Source organism: Haliotis asinina, chromosome 11, assembly GCF_037392515.1.
Source record: "Haliotis asinina isolate JCU_RB_2024 chromosome 11, JCU_Hal_asi_v2, whole genome shotgun sequence".
In the NCBI taxonomy this organism is placed as follows: domain Eukaryota; kingdom Metazoa; phylum Mollusca; class Gastropoda; order Lepetellida; family Haliotidae; genus Haliotis; species Haliotis asinina.
The window spans coordinates 38,441,126-38,460,901 of NC_090290.1; the positions used below are offsets into that span (position 1 = coordinate 38,441,126).

Consider the following 19,776-nt stretch of genomic DNA (forward strand, 5'->3'; position numbering starts at 1 on the left):
GGTGGAATATTTAATTTACAAAAAGAACATTGTAATGTCAACAAGATTCATTATAGAAAGTTCCTTTTCGGTACCAAATAATTCCGTGCAGAAATTTATATTGAAATCAAAGATTTCACATCTATTAACTTCTTTCTGCATATATCAAAATTCATGAGACAATCAAAATCAGTATAATCAAATAATATTTCAGATTTTTGGCATATGTGAGGTTTAACATTTTCAACAAACAATTTGTCATAGAATAATCGTGAAACTTTTCCTGGGGTTATGAATCCAGTTGGAGAGAATGTAGGTCATTTATTCTTATGCACCTATATTAATTTATTGTCATTTCCAAGGTTCGGGTAAATTATATATATATAACATATCCAAGATTTAAGTGTGTAGCTCATGCATCAAATTCAAGCTTCAAATCTTCAAAGCATAGAAGCCCATCTTCATCATAAAGATCTCTGGTGGTCAAGATTACATTTTTGTTTTGTCGGCCTGTAACCGTGTTGGTGGTCTCAAATATCTTGTAAACGTCGTAGTCCTTTATCACCGCCGAATACAACACCTGCTGAGTTATTGAGTCAAACGCCCACTAAATACAGCTGTGAAGTTTTTTTCTCGACTACAACCCCGGGCATCGGTTTTCAAAAGAAGTTCAAAAGAAATAAACCTCCATAAGTGTGAGGGGCCAGGAATGCCAATGGTTATTCCGACCACCCTGCATAAGTTTTGCGATTTTGTCCACAAGCAAAGACTCACGGTTTGGAGTAGGTGCTAATGACTGCAGCGACCGTGCTGTATTGTTCTTCCACCTTACACTTTCATACGACTGAAAGTCTTACTCGAGGGAAATATTATACACAGCATGTTTAAGTATTCCATAAATGATTTATTTGTTTGTAACAGTAATGATACTATAGATCATGACAGTAACTCTGTTGTATTTTCTACGGGAGGGAAATTCAGACCTTCGTCCTTTTCAAGATACCTGCGAACTTGTGATTTAGCAATTTAAATTCTGTTCGTGTAACATAGCTCCATTTCAATTTGTCATGGATTTATCATAGATCAAATAATCGTTTGATGATAATAATCAAGATGAAGTGATTTTATATACGTTACTAACCATTGTCACTCAAATCCTAACACCCATATCCCGTTTGGATTCGCCATTGATATGCGCAGTACAAGTGTGCATTGAAATTCCTTAGAGATAGGGGAGAGGTGTACACACAGAATCACGTCACAGTGCCTTTTGATATAGCAACACAATAAATCCGAGGTTTGACGTGTCTAGCCTCCATCGATATCTTCATACAAAAAGCACAAAAATAGCATTCTATTTTCATCCATGACTCTTTATGTCACCTTTCACTCTCTTGATAGTAAAAACAGAAAGATTCATTTGCACAGTGATAGTGAGATGTAATTGTGTCGTCTTGGTAACTAAGACTAACCAAGACAATGTTTATCATTTTCACATAAAGTGATATCTCCAGTGGAAACTGGTGTTGAATTATTAATGCTATTAATCATATAATCGCTTCCAGATCCACATCTACTGAGATCGTGTTTACACATCTTCAGGGCCACACTCGTTGTTCAAGTTAACACTATCACGCGTATGTGGAATTACCTCGTATTTTGTCCTCCATAACTGCAGCAAGGTGTTGTGCATCAAAACCCACATGACGTTTTGCAAGATGAATGTGACGATGAGGTGACAGTGAATCTTGTTTCGTAGACATCGTAAACTCCTGCAACAGGATGTAAATGCAACAGGATGTAAATGCATTTAAGTAGATGTACATATAGGTTCTCACGCGAGTGTGTTTTGGGATGGTTAATAGCTTGCATTAGGAATAAACTTTGCATTTAGCTCTCCAAGGTTCGATAAATACATAGTGTTTATTCTTATTGCTAGATATTACACACGAGCGTCATAACGTATTTATCAAGCAATGCCATTCTTACTATATGATTTAAAATAAAATGTTATTTCATTTGCCACAAGTCATGAAACTAAACTTCGTTGGATGTGCCCGTATATCTATCTCGTCAAAAATATGTGCGTAGTAATACGTAACGTCACAGGCTCAGTGACGCTATTTCGATTGACAGCTCATTTTGACTGCGTTACGATATCTGGTTCCCAGTAAGCTTTTATGTTAAAGCACGTATTGTTGTCGACATATCTTTGCTTACGTTTGAAAGGTAACAAGAAACTCAAGTTGAATTTCAGAAAATTTTGATTAACCTTTCGAACAACAAATACACCTTGATGTTCGCGTGACATTGTGTGCACCTGGATTCATCTCGCTAACACTGACAGTCGGTCGATAAACTGTCGTTATCTATGGATTTTGATCTTCGCTTTCTACTCTACTCCATCTATTATATCCAGGCATGAATATTGTGGGATCAAATCACTGACAGTGCCGTAACCACGGCCGTCAGACCGGACACGATCACCAACCCTTGACGCCGTGTTTTTTACACTCTGAAAGTAGTCACTAAGATTTGACCCCTCTAATTTGCATTAGATCCAGGGTAACCAACGTCCACGTTCGTCAACAACATGGTAACAGACCATTGCAATAGGATATGTACGGTAACACGCAAAGGATTCCATGGTGACGTCACTGTGTTATTGCTGAAATAAACTTAGAAAAACGTTTGGTGAAGTGGTGGTTAATAATTTAGTAAAATATGGTAACTATGAAACTCTCTGGGACTGTTTGTGTAACGAATGACACATAAATGTGGCCAGTGACATCGCGTTGAGAAAAAATGCACCCTATTTTCCACCAAGAATCGTTTGTTAGTGGGCTTGACCTTTATTTCCAAGTCGAAAGGAATATTAACATAGGACACAAATTGTATGCGTATCCAGTTGATTTTATTATATTTAAAACGGCATGCACTCACTGAGAAGCTGTTGCTGATCCATGTTCATCTTTTTACATAATACCGTATTCAACGATACCTCATATCAACCAGAAGGTATGAATTCAGGCCTCAAGATTACCAGCGTCAATTTATGTTGTTCATCCATAAGAAATGAACATAATAATGCAATGTTTAGACTAGGATAGCTTACCTGAAGTACAGAAATATTACAAGAGCTACCACCAAGGCCACTGTAGTTACGGTAAATCCGACGTTGTAGATGACCCTTACTCCGAGTTTGTCCGGTCTCAAACCCTGGAATGATAACGGTAATTCAGTGTTGTTTTATAAATAAGGGTAGATATAGAGCGCACTACCCGACAACACAAAGGATCATGGTCTAAGTGCGCACAAGCAGCACCAAATTATTACCCCGGATAACCCCAGCTGCCTGTTTGGCGCTAGAAGGTTAACAGTCATATGACTTATCCCTCCGGGTACCCATTTTCTGCTGGATGAACACAGGCAATTTCGAACAAATCACTTGCCCAGGGGGAGATCACATGTATTTCATAGTTGAGCAGGACTGAAGTCCTACAGACTCGCAGGGGCCAGCCTGCCAAATACGGTCACCCATCCAAAGACTCTCTGAACTCAAGTTCAGCTGAATTTGTGTCCCTGGAATTCAAAAACCTCGAATCTCATGCCTGTAAAATATATCTTAACGTGGTTGGATAATTAAATTGGAAATGCGGTGTGAAGAAATGATGCTGTACAGCACATTTGAGAACAGCTAAATGATAATTCTATATGTCTTTAAATAAGTATATATATATATATATATATATATATATATATATATATATATATATATATATATATATATATTATAAACCTACGTGCATGCGTACATACACACACACACGTTCATACATACATACATACATACATACATACATACATACATACATACATACATACATACATACATACATTCATACATACATACATACATACATACATACATACATTCATACATACATACATACATACATACATACATACATACATACATACATACACACACACACACACACACACACACACACACACACACACATACATACATACATACATACATACATACATACATACATACATACATACATACATACATTTACCTCATCACCGCCTCTTGCAGATTTGGTATCAAATATGGTTCAAGAATTGTTAGCGTCAAGAACTATGTTGGTTGTTATACTGAATTTGTTTTCAAAATATACTAGACAAATATAGTTAGGGATATATGCAAATTTTGAAATTATGAATAGTGATCTATTTATTCATTGACACATTGATGTAATATCAATCATACAAATGCCATTATACCTCACTTATTTTGTCCAGTATATTAATTAATTATCATCCGATTGTGATTTGTCATGTCATTATCTTCTATTATAATTTGAGGTTATTTACCTCTCTAAACTGAATCGGAGAGGCATCAATGCAATCTAATAAAAGCCTGTAGCTTGCTTGCCAATCCTTTCGTCTCCGATTAAATGATATGTAAACCAAATGATCACTACATGCTGAAATCCCCCATATGATGGCTAGTATATTGGCCAACACCCTTATATGGGACTAAGACCTTCAAGGGCAACCACAAAACATATACAGTAATGTAGCGCTATCGGGCCACACAAACCAGTGACTGATAGCTCGAAGCTAGGTGGAGTTCAGTCTCTGGTATTAATGGTAGTGGTTACAGACTAAACGCCCCTCTAAATAAGTATATGTGCCATATTGCAACACAATGAGTGTCCACCTTATAACAATGTTTGTTTTTGTCTAAATGTTTTTAGATTAACGCCGCCTTATAAATATTTAAGCTACATGGAGGCCGACTGTAAAGGATCGATATATATTGTGAGCAGCAAGTGGCACTGCAATGTGCATTCAATCAGCTGACCGGGGTCTTTGAATGGCATTCAGATGTGATACACGTGAGGAAGAAAGTTTTTATAGATGTCAAACTCTTTATTATGAAGAACACAGTGTCTAGGTGTATATCCTCAGTCCTTCATCGGGTGAATCAATTTAACTGTTAAGTACACTGCTGTCCTCCATTTGCCCTTTGCCAATCACACATCAACCTTAGTTAACTGTTGACTTTTCATCTTGCATCTGTGTTGCTTATTGCTTTTGCTTACGTATCCACACACATACACAGAGAGAGAAAGAGAGAGAGAGAGGGAGAGGGAGAGAGAGAGAGAAAGAGAGAGAGGGAGGGAGAGAGAGAGAGGGAGAGAGAGAGGGAGAGAGAGAGAAAGAGAGAGAGGGAGAGAGAGAGAGGGAGAGAGAGAGAGAGAGAGAGAAAAAAAAGTGTAATCATAAAGAACTTCATCATCAGATGTTAACCAGTTTTCATTATCCAATGAAACAGATTCCAGAGATAAACTACCTGTAAAATCTTTAAGTTGACCACACGCACACACTAACTAACACACGCACACACACACGCACGCACGCACACACGCACGCACGCGCGCACACAGATATATTAGATGTTTATTATAGGTTAATTATATGTTATGTTACTTGTACGTGCGATATAACTCATACCATTCATTCACATAATGAAGGCGTACGGATATACTCTGACATGAACTCTGAAGATGACATTAGAGGTGAGACGGACCTCTTTTCACAGTACGACCCGTGAAGGTCCGGGGTAGAATAGGCAACCCATGCTTGCCACAAAAGGCGACCATACTTGTCGTAAAAGGCGACGAACGGGATCGGGTGGTCAGACTCGCTGACTTGGTTGACACATGTCATCGGTTCCCAATTGCGCAGATCGATGCTCATGTAGTTGATCACTGGACTGTCTGGTCCAGACTCGATTATTTACAGACCGCCACCATATTGTTGGAATATTGCTGAGTGCGGCGTAAAACTAAACTCACACACTCACTCACTTTCCACAGGACGGTACTCATTACGGTTCGCTATATGCGACATTATAAGAATGCAGAAAACTGACAAGTGTCAAACCTTATCAATTGTTTAATGACATGAAACAAAGCAACCACATTTTGGTATCTTGAATGAACAGAACTGCCTTGTTATGACTAGATAGAAATGCTGGATGTCAGTCTCAGAAGTGCTACTTTTCTATTAATATCGCGAGATACCGTTTCACCCCTAGTTGACATCCATAAAACCTTGCTTCCTCAGCTGATCGAGCCTGACCACCTGATCAATTGAATATGGACCCAGAGCGACTAGTGTTGGTTCTATGGGGCAGATTGAACCAGTAACCAACACGCATTATGAATTAATTGCTCCATCAACAGCCCAGCAATATAATATATATAATTCATACTCTAGTTCCGACTGGGCGAGACAAAGGCGATTGATGGTACTGATTATAGATACAAATGTCTTGAGTGGATGAGTAAGTAAGGAATTAACCCTACTTAAACAGTATTTGAGGTATACCAGTAACGCTACTTAAACAGTATTTGAGGTATACCAGTAACGCTACTTAAACAGTATTTGAGGTATACCAGTAACGCTACTTAAACAGTATTTGAGGTATACCAGTAACCCTACGTAAACAGTATTTGAGGTATACCAGTGACGCTACTTAAACAGTATTTGAGGTATACCAGTAACCCTACTTAAACAGTATTTGAGGTATACCAGTAACGCTATTTAAACAGTATTTGATGTATACCAGTAACGCTACCTAAACAGTATTTGAGGTATACCAGTAACGCTATTTAAGCAGTATTTGATGTATACCAGTAACGCCACTTAAACATTATTTTGAGGTATACCAGTAACGCTACTTAAACAGTATTTTGAGGTATACCAGTAACGCTACTTAAACAGTATTTGAGGTATACCAGTAACGCTACTTAAACATTATTTTGAGGTATACCAGTAAAGCTACTTAAACAGTATTTGAGGTATACCAGTAAAGCTACTTAAACAGTATTTGATGTATACCAGTAACGCCACTTAAACATTATTTTGAGGTATAACAGTAAAGCTACTTAAACAGTATTTTGAGGTATACCAGTAACGCTACTTAAACAGTATTTGAGGTATACCAGTAAAGCTACTTAAACATTATTTTGAGGTATACCAGTAAAGCTACTTAAACAGTATTTGAGATATACCAGTAAAGCTACTTAAACATTATTTTGAGGTATACCAGTAACGCTACTTAAACATTATTTTAAGGTATACCAGTAAAGCTACTTAAACATTATTTTGAGGTATACCAGTAACGCTACTTAAACAGTATTTTGAGGTATACCAGTAACGCTACTTAAACAGTATTTGAGGTATACCAGTAACGCTACTTAAACATTATTTTGAGGTATACCAGTAACGCTACTTAAACAGTATTTTGAGGTATACCAGTAACGCTACTTAAACAGTATTTGAGGTATACCAGTAACGCTACTTAAACATTATTTTGAGGTATACCAGTAACGCTACTTAAACAGTATTTGAGGTATACCAGTAAAGCTACTTAAACATTATTTTGAGGTATACCAGTAAAGCTACTTAAACAGTATTTGAGATATACCAGTAAAGCTACTTAAACATTATTTTGAGGTATACCAGTAATGCTACTTAAACATTATTTTGAGGTATACCAGTAAAGCTACTTAAACATTATTTTGAGGTATACCAGTAACGCTACTTAAACAGTATTTTGAGGTATACCAGTAACGCTACTTAAACAGTATTTGAGGTATACCAGTAACGCTACTTAAACATTATTTTGAGGTATACCAGTAACCCTACTTAAACAGTATTTGAGGTATACCAGTAAAGCTACTTAAACAGTATTTGATGTATACCAGTAACGCCACTTAAACAGTATTTTAGGCTTAATACTAAACCCACCTAAACAATATTAGAGGTTTAGCACTCAAACTACTTCAACAGTATTTGAGTGATACCAATAAAGTATCCAATAATGTGTGATACCAATAATGTTCGAGGCGTATCACCAACTCTACTGAAACAGTATTTAAGGTATACCACAGCGTATCAATTGAAAGAAAATGTACTGTTAATTTTGATATGGACGTTACCCACGAAGTACAAGAGTGGTCGCATAGTGGTGATAAACCAAGGATAATAATTAGGTAATCTGCGTAAATACAGGATTCGAAGCCATTACGGGGCTAACCATCCACAGTGACTGTCTACTGTGCTATAGACGACCTTGTCCTGCCCACGGTTTCCAAATGAAACTCATCTACCATATGAATTTGAATGTGTGACATTTAACAGAATCGTTGTAAAACCATCTTGCGAGGGCGTATATGAGAAACATTATACACTTTTTAAGACATTGGGATTGCCGTTTAATTTGATAATAAAGTGTTCAATAATTTAAAATGTTTCAAAGGCAAACATTAGTGAAGCTATTTGCAAAGTTAATGAGAGTTAATTCATCCGTCGATTTTCAAATCTCTTCTCTTAACAGACATTGGTTTACATCTTTTATGAAGAAGCCATATGAAAACCTTAATGTTAGCGTTACATTCGACACTCGTCGAACCTGATTTGAAACTGGCGTATCCATTTCATTCTTAAAGTTTTACTGAGTGTCATCACATATGTGAAGGGATGACATTTGCATTCAGAGCAATATTGTATAGAATAACTTTTGGATAAAAACCGTTATCAACACACGAACTTTATACTTTGGTGCTGTGTAAATGGATCGTTTATGTACCAGAGCGTGGGCTATGTACTTTAAGAAGTATGGCGATGAGAATAAGTTTGGAAAGAAAAATCTGTTAGCAACACACTGAAGTATTTTTATTCATTTTTTCGATCTCAAGAAACGTTCATATGCAAGTTGTTTTATATGTACTTTGAGAAATATGGTGATTATTATTACAGGATATTTATATAGCGCACATATCCATGCACCTAGTGCTTGCTCAAGGCACTGGTATATGGTTCCCTCGATCATTGGATGTCAGTCTCAACGTCACATCGTATTATCAATCTCAACTCCCTGGGGAGTATACAACTCTTGCTGCCACTTGGCGCACCGAGTTTTTTGTTGTGGCACTCTCATACTAACGAGGTACCCAATTCACAGCTGGGTGGACTGGGACACTGATGAGAGTAAGTTGGGAAAAAAATCTTTTTTCCTACACATTAAAGTATTTTTATTCTTTTGTGCGATGCAAGGGGTTGTAGTTCGAGCCACGTGGTGACAAAAATAAGTTTTAATATTAAAAGGTTGTATCTACACGCACAAGGTATGTTCTTATATTTTGAAACATTTTTTCGAGAACAAGTAAGGTTTTCGTATTTATTTCTGAGTTTCTCATCTCCCACCCTGAATTTTGTTCCGACCTTTAATATTTAGCCTTCTTATATCCGTAGGTGGGGCAGTCTAGTGGTTAAGACGTTGGCTTGTCACGCCGAAGACCAAAATCAACAGGAACATGAGTGAAAGTCATGTGTGGTCCCCTCCACCGCGTCCCTACCGTTGCGCTCTCATTATTAACCCGGGCTAATTGATCTTTCTTAAAAATATGTTTACGAAGCCTCAAACATACATGACATGGTAGCATAAGGACCACCAAAGAGTGTCTTAAAGTTTAACCTGAAAGGAATCTTACAAAAACTACACCATTGTTTCATATCTATGTACATCATTTTTCCAGCCTTCCGAGCAGTTGTATGTTTCATACCATGGCTTTATGGTTTTGAAACATGTATCTGTACACCAACATTATGGTTTTTTTGTAGTTTTGTTTTATATGATGGTGGTTTGTAGAGTACCTTCTGGAACCGACAATCCAGCGATTGGCCATCAAGACCATCTATGGATGACATGCATAAAATGAAGACATCGAACCAGACAATCCCATTCTCTTTTCCCATTCTCACGGCAAGCGTTTCTTCTGTTTCTGAAGTGCAGATCTAAGTGTGAACTACGGCGCGGGTTCTTCAGCTTGACCTGATCAAGTGAATACCAATACATTGCGTGACTCTGTCACGACTGGTTGGGTCTATTATTGTTAAGGGGTGCATGTTTGTTAGCATGTCAGAACATGTCTGATTGTCACCATGTCTGACTGTCAACATGTCCGAACAGCCGGGACAAGGACACCGTTTGACATCTCGCACTCCAGAAATCGTCAGCACATTCTTAACTCTCTGTAAACAGGAAGCTACAGATCTTTTCATGTTTCCGATTCGGACGTTTAGGCAGCAAGAAACAGTTGGAGTTTCCAGGAATAATTGAACCAACTGTAGAGAGTAATACCGAGAGTGAAACTAGATAGCATATGACCCTAGAAATAATTCAATCAAAATATGAAGTGATTGTTTTTTTCAGAAGTGTTCTCCATGTATCCACGAAAGCATCACACGAAAACAGCATTGATAGCATTCTCTGCTTCCCTATTTAATGAACTAAACTTAACCTGCTGCTTTGTGCCATTTGACCTCCCGGTTCATGCATATGCAGAGCTCAGGTCAAGTTGAACAAGCTGTATTTACAATTCAAAGGCAAATATGATTCATAGATTGCACCACCTTGGGCGCTGTTACACTGTATTTGTACACGATTGACACTGATTCAACTGGAGTGTTCTTCAAAATGTGTTCTATGTGTTCTACTGTTTACTGTTTTAAGGTTGGGAAATAGACTTAAACCAGTCAGGCCGAAGACATGGGTTCGTGCTTCGTGCAGCCAGTCACTGGTTTACGAGTAGTATAGGTAGCTTCAGCGTAAGTGACTCATTTAATGGTAAACAAACGGCATAGGGTCGACGTTGTGAGCATTCATCTGAGCAAAGGCTTATCTACTAGGGTTTAATAGTAACATAGTCCTCCAATCGGGTTTTGTCCATATTCACAAGGCATCACCTTTAAGCCTGCCTTACTATAAATGGGAAATGAGGGATTCCAACATACGCGGGACATAATACACATTTCTATTGCAAATGATTCCGCATAATGGTTGTAGTGTTGAAACGTTCGCTTGTTTTCATGTAAATGAAAGGCCTGTGTTCGATTCCCGACACAATATGCGAAATCCGTCACAGCCCCGCTGTACAGCTCTGTATTCATGGAATTTTCCTGAAAGTACTTTAAACCTTCACTAACCCTAACTTGCATCTGTCGATCTCTTCATGCGTACCCAATAATCCTAGGCTTGATATATACTTCTGTCTGATTAGGTCCTTTGAAAATAATGATTTTCTACTAAACTCCAGCTTGAAGGGGAGCCTAGAGCCGGGTATACTTACATCAACATGATGGTGATCTTCGTACACAGTCAAACAGTCGTTGTAATTTGATTTGTTCGCCCAAACACCACCGACGTCACAGAGCCGTGAGGCGTTTTCTGAAATAGAAGGTTTGTAAAAGATTAATGAACTACACTTGTAAAGCTCAACGCAGGCAATAAAAAGTGTAATTGTTTTTGGCTCGATTCGGAAAAAAATATCTTTGAGGCGATTTCTTTCCGGACACCTGATTTTATTTTCTGACGAGACACAGCTGACTGTACCGTATGATTCTACAGACTGAGAAGTAGGAGTATTGCTGACTCCATGTGGTTGTTGTGTGGTGTGAGGGTAGGATGACGTACCACCATGAAAGTCACTTGGCGTGTCCATCAAAGTCACCGCTGCGTCTTACGTTTTAGATTTGTTTGTTTGTTTGCCTCCTAACACCACACAGCTATATGTCGGCTATCTGCAAATAATCGTGTCTGAACCAGATAATCCAGTGATCAACATCATGAGCACCCATCTAATCGACTGGGATACGATGACATGTGTCAACCAAGTCAACGAGCCTGACCATCTGATCCTATGAGTCGCCCCTGTCGACAAGAATGGGCTGATGAAAACCAGCATTAACCCTGATGTTCTCTGGTTCTTACTGACATGGAAAACACGGATATTGATGGATTCCAAATTGGAGTGGGAATAGGGTGAGAAGGGGTCCTTGGAACATAGTTTCAGTTTATAGATAGAGGTAGGCTCAGACTGGCATACGGATTCCCTGTTGCATAGGGTGTAGGGTTGCCCAACGGTTAGTGCGTCTTCTCTTCAGCTCAAGCACGGGCTCGTTAGCATTGGTTCAAAGCGTGGAACGTATTTCTAAAGTCATACGCCCTAATATTGCTGGAATATCACTAAATGCTACGGGGACCCGTGCTCACTCAATCGGTTACAAACGGCAGCTCTGTTACTTACGAGCTGTGCATGGTTCGTTCGATTTGCGTTGTGTATCGTGTGTCGTGTGCAGTGGGGTGTCTGAAGTGTCGTTGTGCCAGATCCCAACCGTGGGCAGGGTATGCTGCATCTTTCGGGAACACCAGGTGTCATCACTACTGTGACTGATATAGAGCATACTAAACGACGTTCCGTGTAATATCATTTTAAGTAAACGAGTTAATGATTTGGTATCAAAAGAGCGAAAGCATAGGTCCAGGAACGAGCGAAAACGAGTTTGATAATAAATCTTTAACAGGTTTAATAAAATGGTATTTCACGGAAGCTAGTTTAGTACGCTATTTTTTACTCGCCTACATTAACTGACAGAAACTGCGTCGAAAGTGCCTACAGTGTGAGGACTCTCAGCTTTCCGCGAGTCAAGCAAGGTCTAGTAAAATTGCAACAGCGACATTAGCATTGTGACGTCACAACTTTGAACCATTTTTGACGTCATATCTCAAGCGGTATTACACTAGTGGAATATTACCGTAAAAATATTACACTGCAGTATCTTGAACGGGCGAGTAATGAAAGCACCTTTGACATAGATGCAATGGAACCTGGTCCATGGAAAGTGCTTTGACCTCTTTATGTTGTTGTTGCTGTCGTCTCAATATTCGTGTCCCCTTTTCACAGGTGAAAATATTGGGTGACAACAATAGAACAACAATTGAAAATAGAAAGAAACTTTGAATTGTGACTTTCCCTCAAGGTTACAACTTCTGATGACCTTAACACGATTTTTTATAAAACTGAAAAAAAAAACACACTCAAAAACGATGTGACTACTTAGCAAGACACCTCCCCCCCTCCCAACACCCCCTCTAACCCCCGCCCCCCCCCCCTTGCAAACCTCCCATCCCCAACGCCAGCCAGAAAAAATAGCGAATAAAATAAATTAAAATTAAATAACAAAAACTTAAAAGAAGAAACATAACAACATTAAATGATTAGAATGATTATTGAAATAATGGCGTGTTGATAATAAATAATAGTTTATATCTGGAAAATCTCTTAATAATTGTGTGAATTATCCTTGTGTTATTGTTCATATAATCACCCATTATTCCAGCTCGTCGCTTCTCGCCATTTTGGGCTTCAGAAGGTCGATATCTGAATAATTGTTATTTATTTTTCAGTTGTCAGCACATCTGAAGAATAACACCCATTCATGTCTTTGAATTAAATTCCCTTTAAAAGCCAAGATGTGGTTTGAGGGATGTTATGACTAAAAACGTAAATGTACAGAAGGTCTCGAGTGGTCTTCAAACAATGTTTTCATAATATCTGTGCAACTGTAGCTTAGTCAGGTCTGGTAATAAAGTCATATTCATACATCTGCGTCTAATATTAATATCTGATGCATCGGCATTTATCATAACTACTCCCAAGTGCCGGAAACTGGGAACGGTGCCAGTATGAATAACTACAGCTATCCTGTTTTCCGATACAGCGATAGGGAACTCTGTATTTGCATTTAGCATCATGAAAGTTTGTTACATAAAAAATATGGCACATCTAATCAACAGCATCCATCGTCATAGGTTTTCAGAGATTTCTTTTCAATACACATGTTGTAGTGTTCCGGTGCTGTGAAGAAACAGTGAGACTTTTGAGTTGATCATATGTTTTGAGGAAACAGTGAGATGTGTAGGAGTGATCGCATGTTCTGAGGAAACAGTGAGACGCGTAGAAGCGATCGTATTGTTTGAGGAAACAGTGAGATGTGTAGGAGTGATCGTATGTTTTGATGAAACAGTGAGACTTGTAGAAATGGTCACGTGTTTTGAGGAAACAATTAGTCTTGTTGAAGTGATCGTTTCTTTTAAGGAAACCGTGAGACTGGTAGAAGTGATCGTATGTTTTGAGGAAACAGTGTGACGTGTAGCGGGGATCATATATTTTGGGGAAGTAGTGAGATCTGTAGGAGTGATCGTATTGTTTGATGAAACAGTGAGACGTGTACGAGTGATCGTATGCTATTGCATCCAATCGGCCTTGATTGTTTTACTCCGAAATCAGTGATTTCCCTGATCCCATGCTTTCTTTACTGGTCAATGGCGTGTCAAAGCTGATCTTACTTAATGAATTCAAGATATACTATCCTACTTGCACCAGGTGCGACCTGTGACAAGAACGCAGATGCACCAGCCAAATTCCAGTTGTAACGTAGTGTGTGAAAACATCAGTACAGCAATATTACTGATTGGGGGATTACAGGCAGGCATGGATTCAAACTCCGATCTTATCCTGACCAGATGACTTTAAGGTATATTCCAGAAATTCTAAGAAGGTAAGCTTTTGCTCTTTACAATTATGACATGGTAGGATAACATACATGTACTGAGTGTGTAAAGAACTGACCTTGATTTAACATATTCAAAACAAAGTTTTAGGATAAAGCCGTGGGGAAGCATCATGTCTTTGATAGATATTGTAGACAACTATTAACTGTGTGCAAATTAGAAAGAAAATTGACACTGATTAACAATCGATATCTATCATGACATTTTTACAGCAGCAATATAACTCAGAGATCTGGTTCTACATGTGGCTCATGGCTGATGATTAAATTTTCCTTCAGGCTCACTGATGTTTGATTAGGACCGAGTGATACCTGTAATAAATGAGAACTCGGGGCAGCCACAGCTATATGGAATATCGTTACAGTCTACTTTATCTTAACAGATAAGTTTTTTCTTAATTAAAGAAACGGCATATATTTTTCGATTTTGTTCATGATACACCAACCAAAAGAAACACTTCATTGTGGTTGTCGGTGCTCATCTGTGTTAAGACAGACTTATTGACGTGTTCGTTTCATCCGTTTCACTCAGCACAATGGTTGCTCTGACAGTGAACATATAGTTCGTCACATACGTTATTTTTATTTGTAGGATATTTATACATAATACATATGCATACTTCTAGTACATGCTCAAGCCGCTGGAGTGTTCCCTTGATCTTTTTTTCTAGCATTCTTTCAACCTACTCAACTCCCCGGGGAGTATTCAACTCATGCTGCCTGTTAGGCGCAGAGGGTTATTACTCTGTCTCATCCTCACAAGGGTACAATACCCGCAACTAGGTGTCTGCATGTGTTCATGTGTCCACTATCTGGTCACCTACCATCGGATGAGTGGGTTCCCGTAAGGTTTGTGTACAGCACGCAAGGGGTTGTGACAACACTGACAGAGCCTGCAAGTAACGTTAGATCCAATGTTCTTACACCCTGTCACAAGTGGCCCGGCGCCGTAGACAGCTCGTCCACTCTGTCCCCAGGGTTAGATAGCATACTGTGATACAAGTGTAGTCTGTAATACAACATGATGTTTTGTCCCTTGTATCAGTCACATAATAAGCACAAGTCACAATACACCGCGTTGCTGTTGAGCAAAACATAAACGTTTGAAGCAAGAGTTGACACCACAGACGTTCCCTGCGCACGACAATCGGAGCAAGTTATACGGTCTATTTATGAGTACAAGATGTACTGACAGTCTTTTCCATGCTAATATTCCTCCCGTAGGAATACAGAAATACAAACACACAACAGACGTCGGCAACTGACACCAAAGCAATTACCTGAAATACACAGGGTCTCGTAGAACCTTGATTTTCTCTAATCTCAAGAGATCTTAAGCATCATTCAGTAATCAGTACAACCACATATCGATGATTAGAGAGTACCATGCCCTTCTGGCCTTTTAAACACTGAAGACGGTCATATTCGACAAAGCGGGACCTGATTGTCAGATGGTTGCCAAGAATCATCTGAATTTTTGTGATGTTGGCATCCTGAGAGACATTGAGGAAGGGGGAGCCGGGAGGAGAGAGGGGTAGCTTTATTGATCTTTTCTTGGACGCAGCTGTGAGATGAAAAATCTAATCATCCGTTTTTTTAATTCTTCAAGGCTGCAGACGTCTTGAAACTATCTTCTCCCCTGACCTTTCACATTTACAATACGATATGTGAAAGGTTGATTGGTTTGGTCTGGAAGGGTCAGACATGGTTAACCTGTAGGCTGACAAGCACACGTTGGTAAATTATATACATTCAAATAGGGCAACATATATCACCCTGAACCAGGTCGTGGGGTCGAGGATCGATGGCTCGAACCCATGATTGGCCCAGGTAAGAAAAATGCTATCACTGGAATTGTTCTGTGGTGAAAGTTTTATACCTCCATTCTTTCAGGCTTTCCTCAGATCAGGCAGGCAAGCACTGAGTGAGTGAGTGAGTGATCATGGAAAACGTTGACAAAATTCCTTTTCTGACCACTCGTAAAATGAAAATTGAGTTTCAATTCAAGTCAAAGGTGAAGGAAAACACTTTATCGATTCACCAAATTCTGCAAAAAATGTATTTGTTTTGAGTCCAAATTCCGTTATGAATTGTCAGCGGTGGAGCGTGTCTTCATTTCTATTACACAAAACTTCTCGTAATTTATAGTTATTTTGCACCAATTATTTATTGCGCGAGGTTTAAAAAGATAAATAGGAAAATCTCCCCATTTGTCAATATTTGTCTCAGAGAAAACTTCATATGTACCGACTCACTGATTCCGTTAATGGAGTCCACACAAAACCAATTAGCGCCTAAGTTTATGTAGTAAGTCTCGTGTCACAAGGTGATCCAGCACTGCCATCATGAACTAAACTATCTGGCAAAGAAAGTATAGTCTTGAAATTGGATTTGACCAAAAAATGATAAATGTTGTAACATAGTGGTTGGAACCGGTCGCTGAAACGCAGCAGATCCAGAATCCGTCCAGACCCAACTGTGACGCCACTGTCAAATATACCATTTTGTAATGAGCTGAAATCCAAAGCGCTATGTCCAATATGATTATCATTATTCCGGATAACATAAGCTGTCCCTGAGGGGCTAGGAGGTTAATAGTCACATGACTTATCCCATCGGATACCCAATTGCAAACAGAGACAAGTTTGAAAAAAACTCACCTGCCTAAGGTGAGACCACACGTGCTTCGTTGTGGAGCATGAACTGAAGTCCTAGAAACTCTCAGGAGTCAGGCTACCAAACACGATCACCCATCTAATGACTCTCCGCACCCATCCGCTGCTTAATTCAACTGATTTGTGACATATACTGCGAGTTTGTCTCATTTCAGACACCTTCGAACACAGATATACACTTCCTTTACTCTTCCAACCAGGGAGTGGCACTGTCAACTCATTAGGCACAATCTCACCGGGTACCCATTTCACCATCAGACACAGAGGAACACTTCCTTTTGTCCGGTAGTGTACGCGTCGAGGATGGAGCGATGGAACAGTCGTAGAGCAGTGATCTCAATGCCAACGATCGCCATACACGGGACTGTCTGCTTCGTGGAGTCTAACCACACCACAAATACTGCAGCTATAAGTGCCATTGAATTGCATTAATGAATTAATTCGCATTTGTGCAATTTCATGTGTTCCACGTTTGACTGGCGTTAAAGAAATCCCTTCAATCACCGTTCTCTCGTTTGGGCCGAGATTACCTGGTTTTGCTCTGTGGCGGAATGAAATTCAATAGCATAGATGTACAGTAATCTTTCAGACCTGTTTCCTTATTAAGTTAAGATACTTTCATCAAATCATGAGGCGATATCTTCCGCCGGGCTTGAGTAATGGATTACCTTGTTGTTATATTGCTGAAGGTTTTAATTCGATTTAGTTTTTGCAGCTTTACGGATATTGGGATTTGGGTTGTTTCGACAACAATCAGCACAGATGAGATTTCTTCACACTTTTATTGCTCGGATTCATTCCAGATATCGACTAGCTACATCTTTTATCGTTGCAAAAACGATAGTGAATTAATCTCGTTTTCCCATACTCTGACGAGTTCCATTCATAAATAGTCTCCCGGTCAAAAGTAACCAATAAGATCAATACCTCTTTTCTATTAAATCTCTAAAATAATATGATGGTGTTTTTTATGACCAAGACTTTCCATGAGCATATCTAATTTGTACCCTTTGCCCCACTAAAGATATTCCACCATAACATGCTTAATTGTCGAAACAGTTTCCGGGGTAAAGTTGCCAAGAATTTCACTTAGTGAGTGAGTTTGTTCTAGCCACCCTTTCAACATTACATTAGTCCAGTGTGACGTAAGTGTAGGTTTTACCACTTTCGAAAGCATTGGTCTGGTTATGAAAAACGGAAGCAATATGAGAAACCGTACCAACATTACTAGTTCTCATGAGGAGAAAGTTTTCATGGGGAGAAAGAACAGGCAACTAGTGAGTTCCTGAACCTTACACCCAGCTTCCTGATGGCCTCCTCAGTGTCCAACACACTGTCTTCAGGTACACCGTACTTCATGTGACGTATGACGTATGCCTTCCTCGTCAAAGACTGTTTCTACCATAACATATTACTTCCCCTAGAAACACATGAACTGATCTATAAATACATACATGGATATGTACACAATTTCATGTTCTCTCTTACTTGTCTTCTCCACATATGCAGGAAATATAGATGATGATTATGATCTTCATAACAATAACGGCAGAACAAGAAGGACCTGAAGATACACATCGTACATAACTATGTATGTTTGGATCGCTGCAACAGAGCCTGGGGCGTAAATGGACACTGAGAAAATCTTGATCCTGAAATTAAATTTAAGTAGTAGATAGAATTCCACAATTTTATTGTATCTTGGTGAAATGATTTGGCATAATATGCGCTTTTACGATCGATGATTGAAGTTTCGAACTATCTCGGAAATAGTTTGTAGTATCACATACCATACGATGGACGACATTAATGGTTTTAAATTGCCATTCTTTGCAAAATAGTAGTTTTGGGATATATATTCCCGTGTATAGTAGTTGGAAAATTGTGTCATCATCAGTTCTCGTATGACTCCAATTCAAAGTGCAACAAGATTAGGTTTGTCCAGTGTTGGTGCTTACTGTGTGGTACAACGGTCTCAGATGTTACAACAATAATCCAAACTAGGCAAAATATATTGTTTGTACATATTTTCAAGAGTATTAAGAACTTCTAAGCCAGTTCGTTATTGGTGTGACCTATTTAGTGATGCAATTAACATGATCAGTCCAGGAACAATCAAGCTGTAATGTATTTATTACTATTATAGGCGTTAACATTACTATTCTTCATTATCAAATTTCGTTTTGGATGTAATGTATAGAATCTGTTGTGTTTGGATTTCACGTAACTCTTTGATACTGACATACATAAGACAATGGTCGATACACACAGGATCTAAAACATCCGATTCTAGTACAGCACTAACAGTTGACGCAAAGTTAAGGTCAATTAATTCGCTAGAACTAGGTGTAATCCTTGTAGGTTCAGTTATATGTCGTGTCAATCCAATTTATCTAATAGCATGGGTCTGAGAAAAGATCGAAATTAAAGTCACCAACTACAATTGTGTCCATATTGATATCAGCAGCGTTATTGATAGAATCGTCTATTAAAGCCCAGTAGACTTCCGGTTTGTCCGCCCGATAGAACGTCCGCATAATAGAATTCCTTTTCCACATTTTGTTTTTATCCATATTGCCTCAAGCTCGGCTATACACTAGTTCTTCATGAATACAAAACTCGT

The 19,776-nt window shown here is 38.8% G+C and overlaps 1 protein-coding gene across 1 annotated transcript in view; it reads right to left on the reverse strand.

The window, feature by feature from the left end:
- Positions 1-19,776, reverse strand: part of LOC137255409 (corticotropin-releasing factor receptor 2-like) — a 160,194-nt gene that overhangs the window by 24,586 nt on the left and 115,832 nt on the right. The window contains exons 3-5 of the mRNA XM_067792851.1: positions 11,196-11,293; positions 3,095-3,198; positions 1,631-1,751 (exon numbers count right to left, since the gene is read on the reverse strand). Of these exons, the coding sequence (XP_067648952.1) occupies positions 1,631-1,751; positions 3,095-3,198; positions 11,196-11,293 (323 nt within the window). The remainder of the gene's footprint in view (positions 1-1,630; positions 1,752-3,094; positions 3,199-11,195; positions 11,294-19,776) is intronic.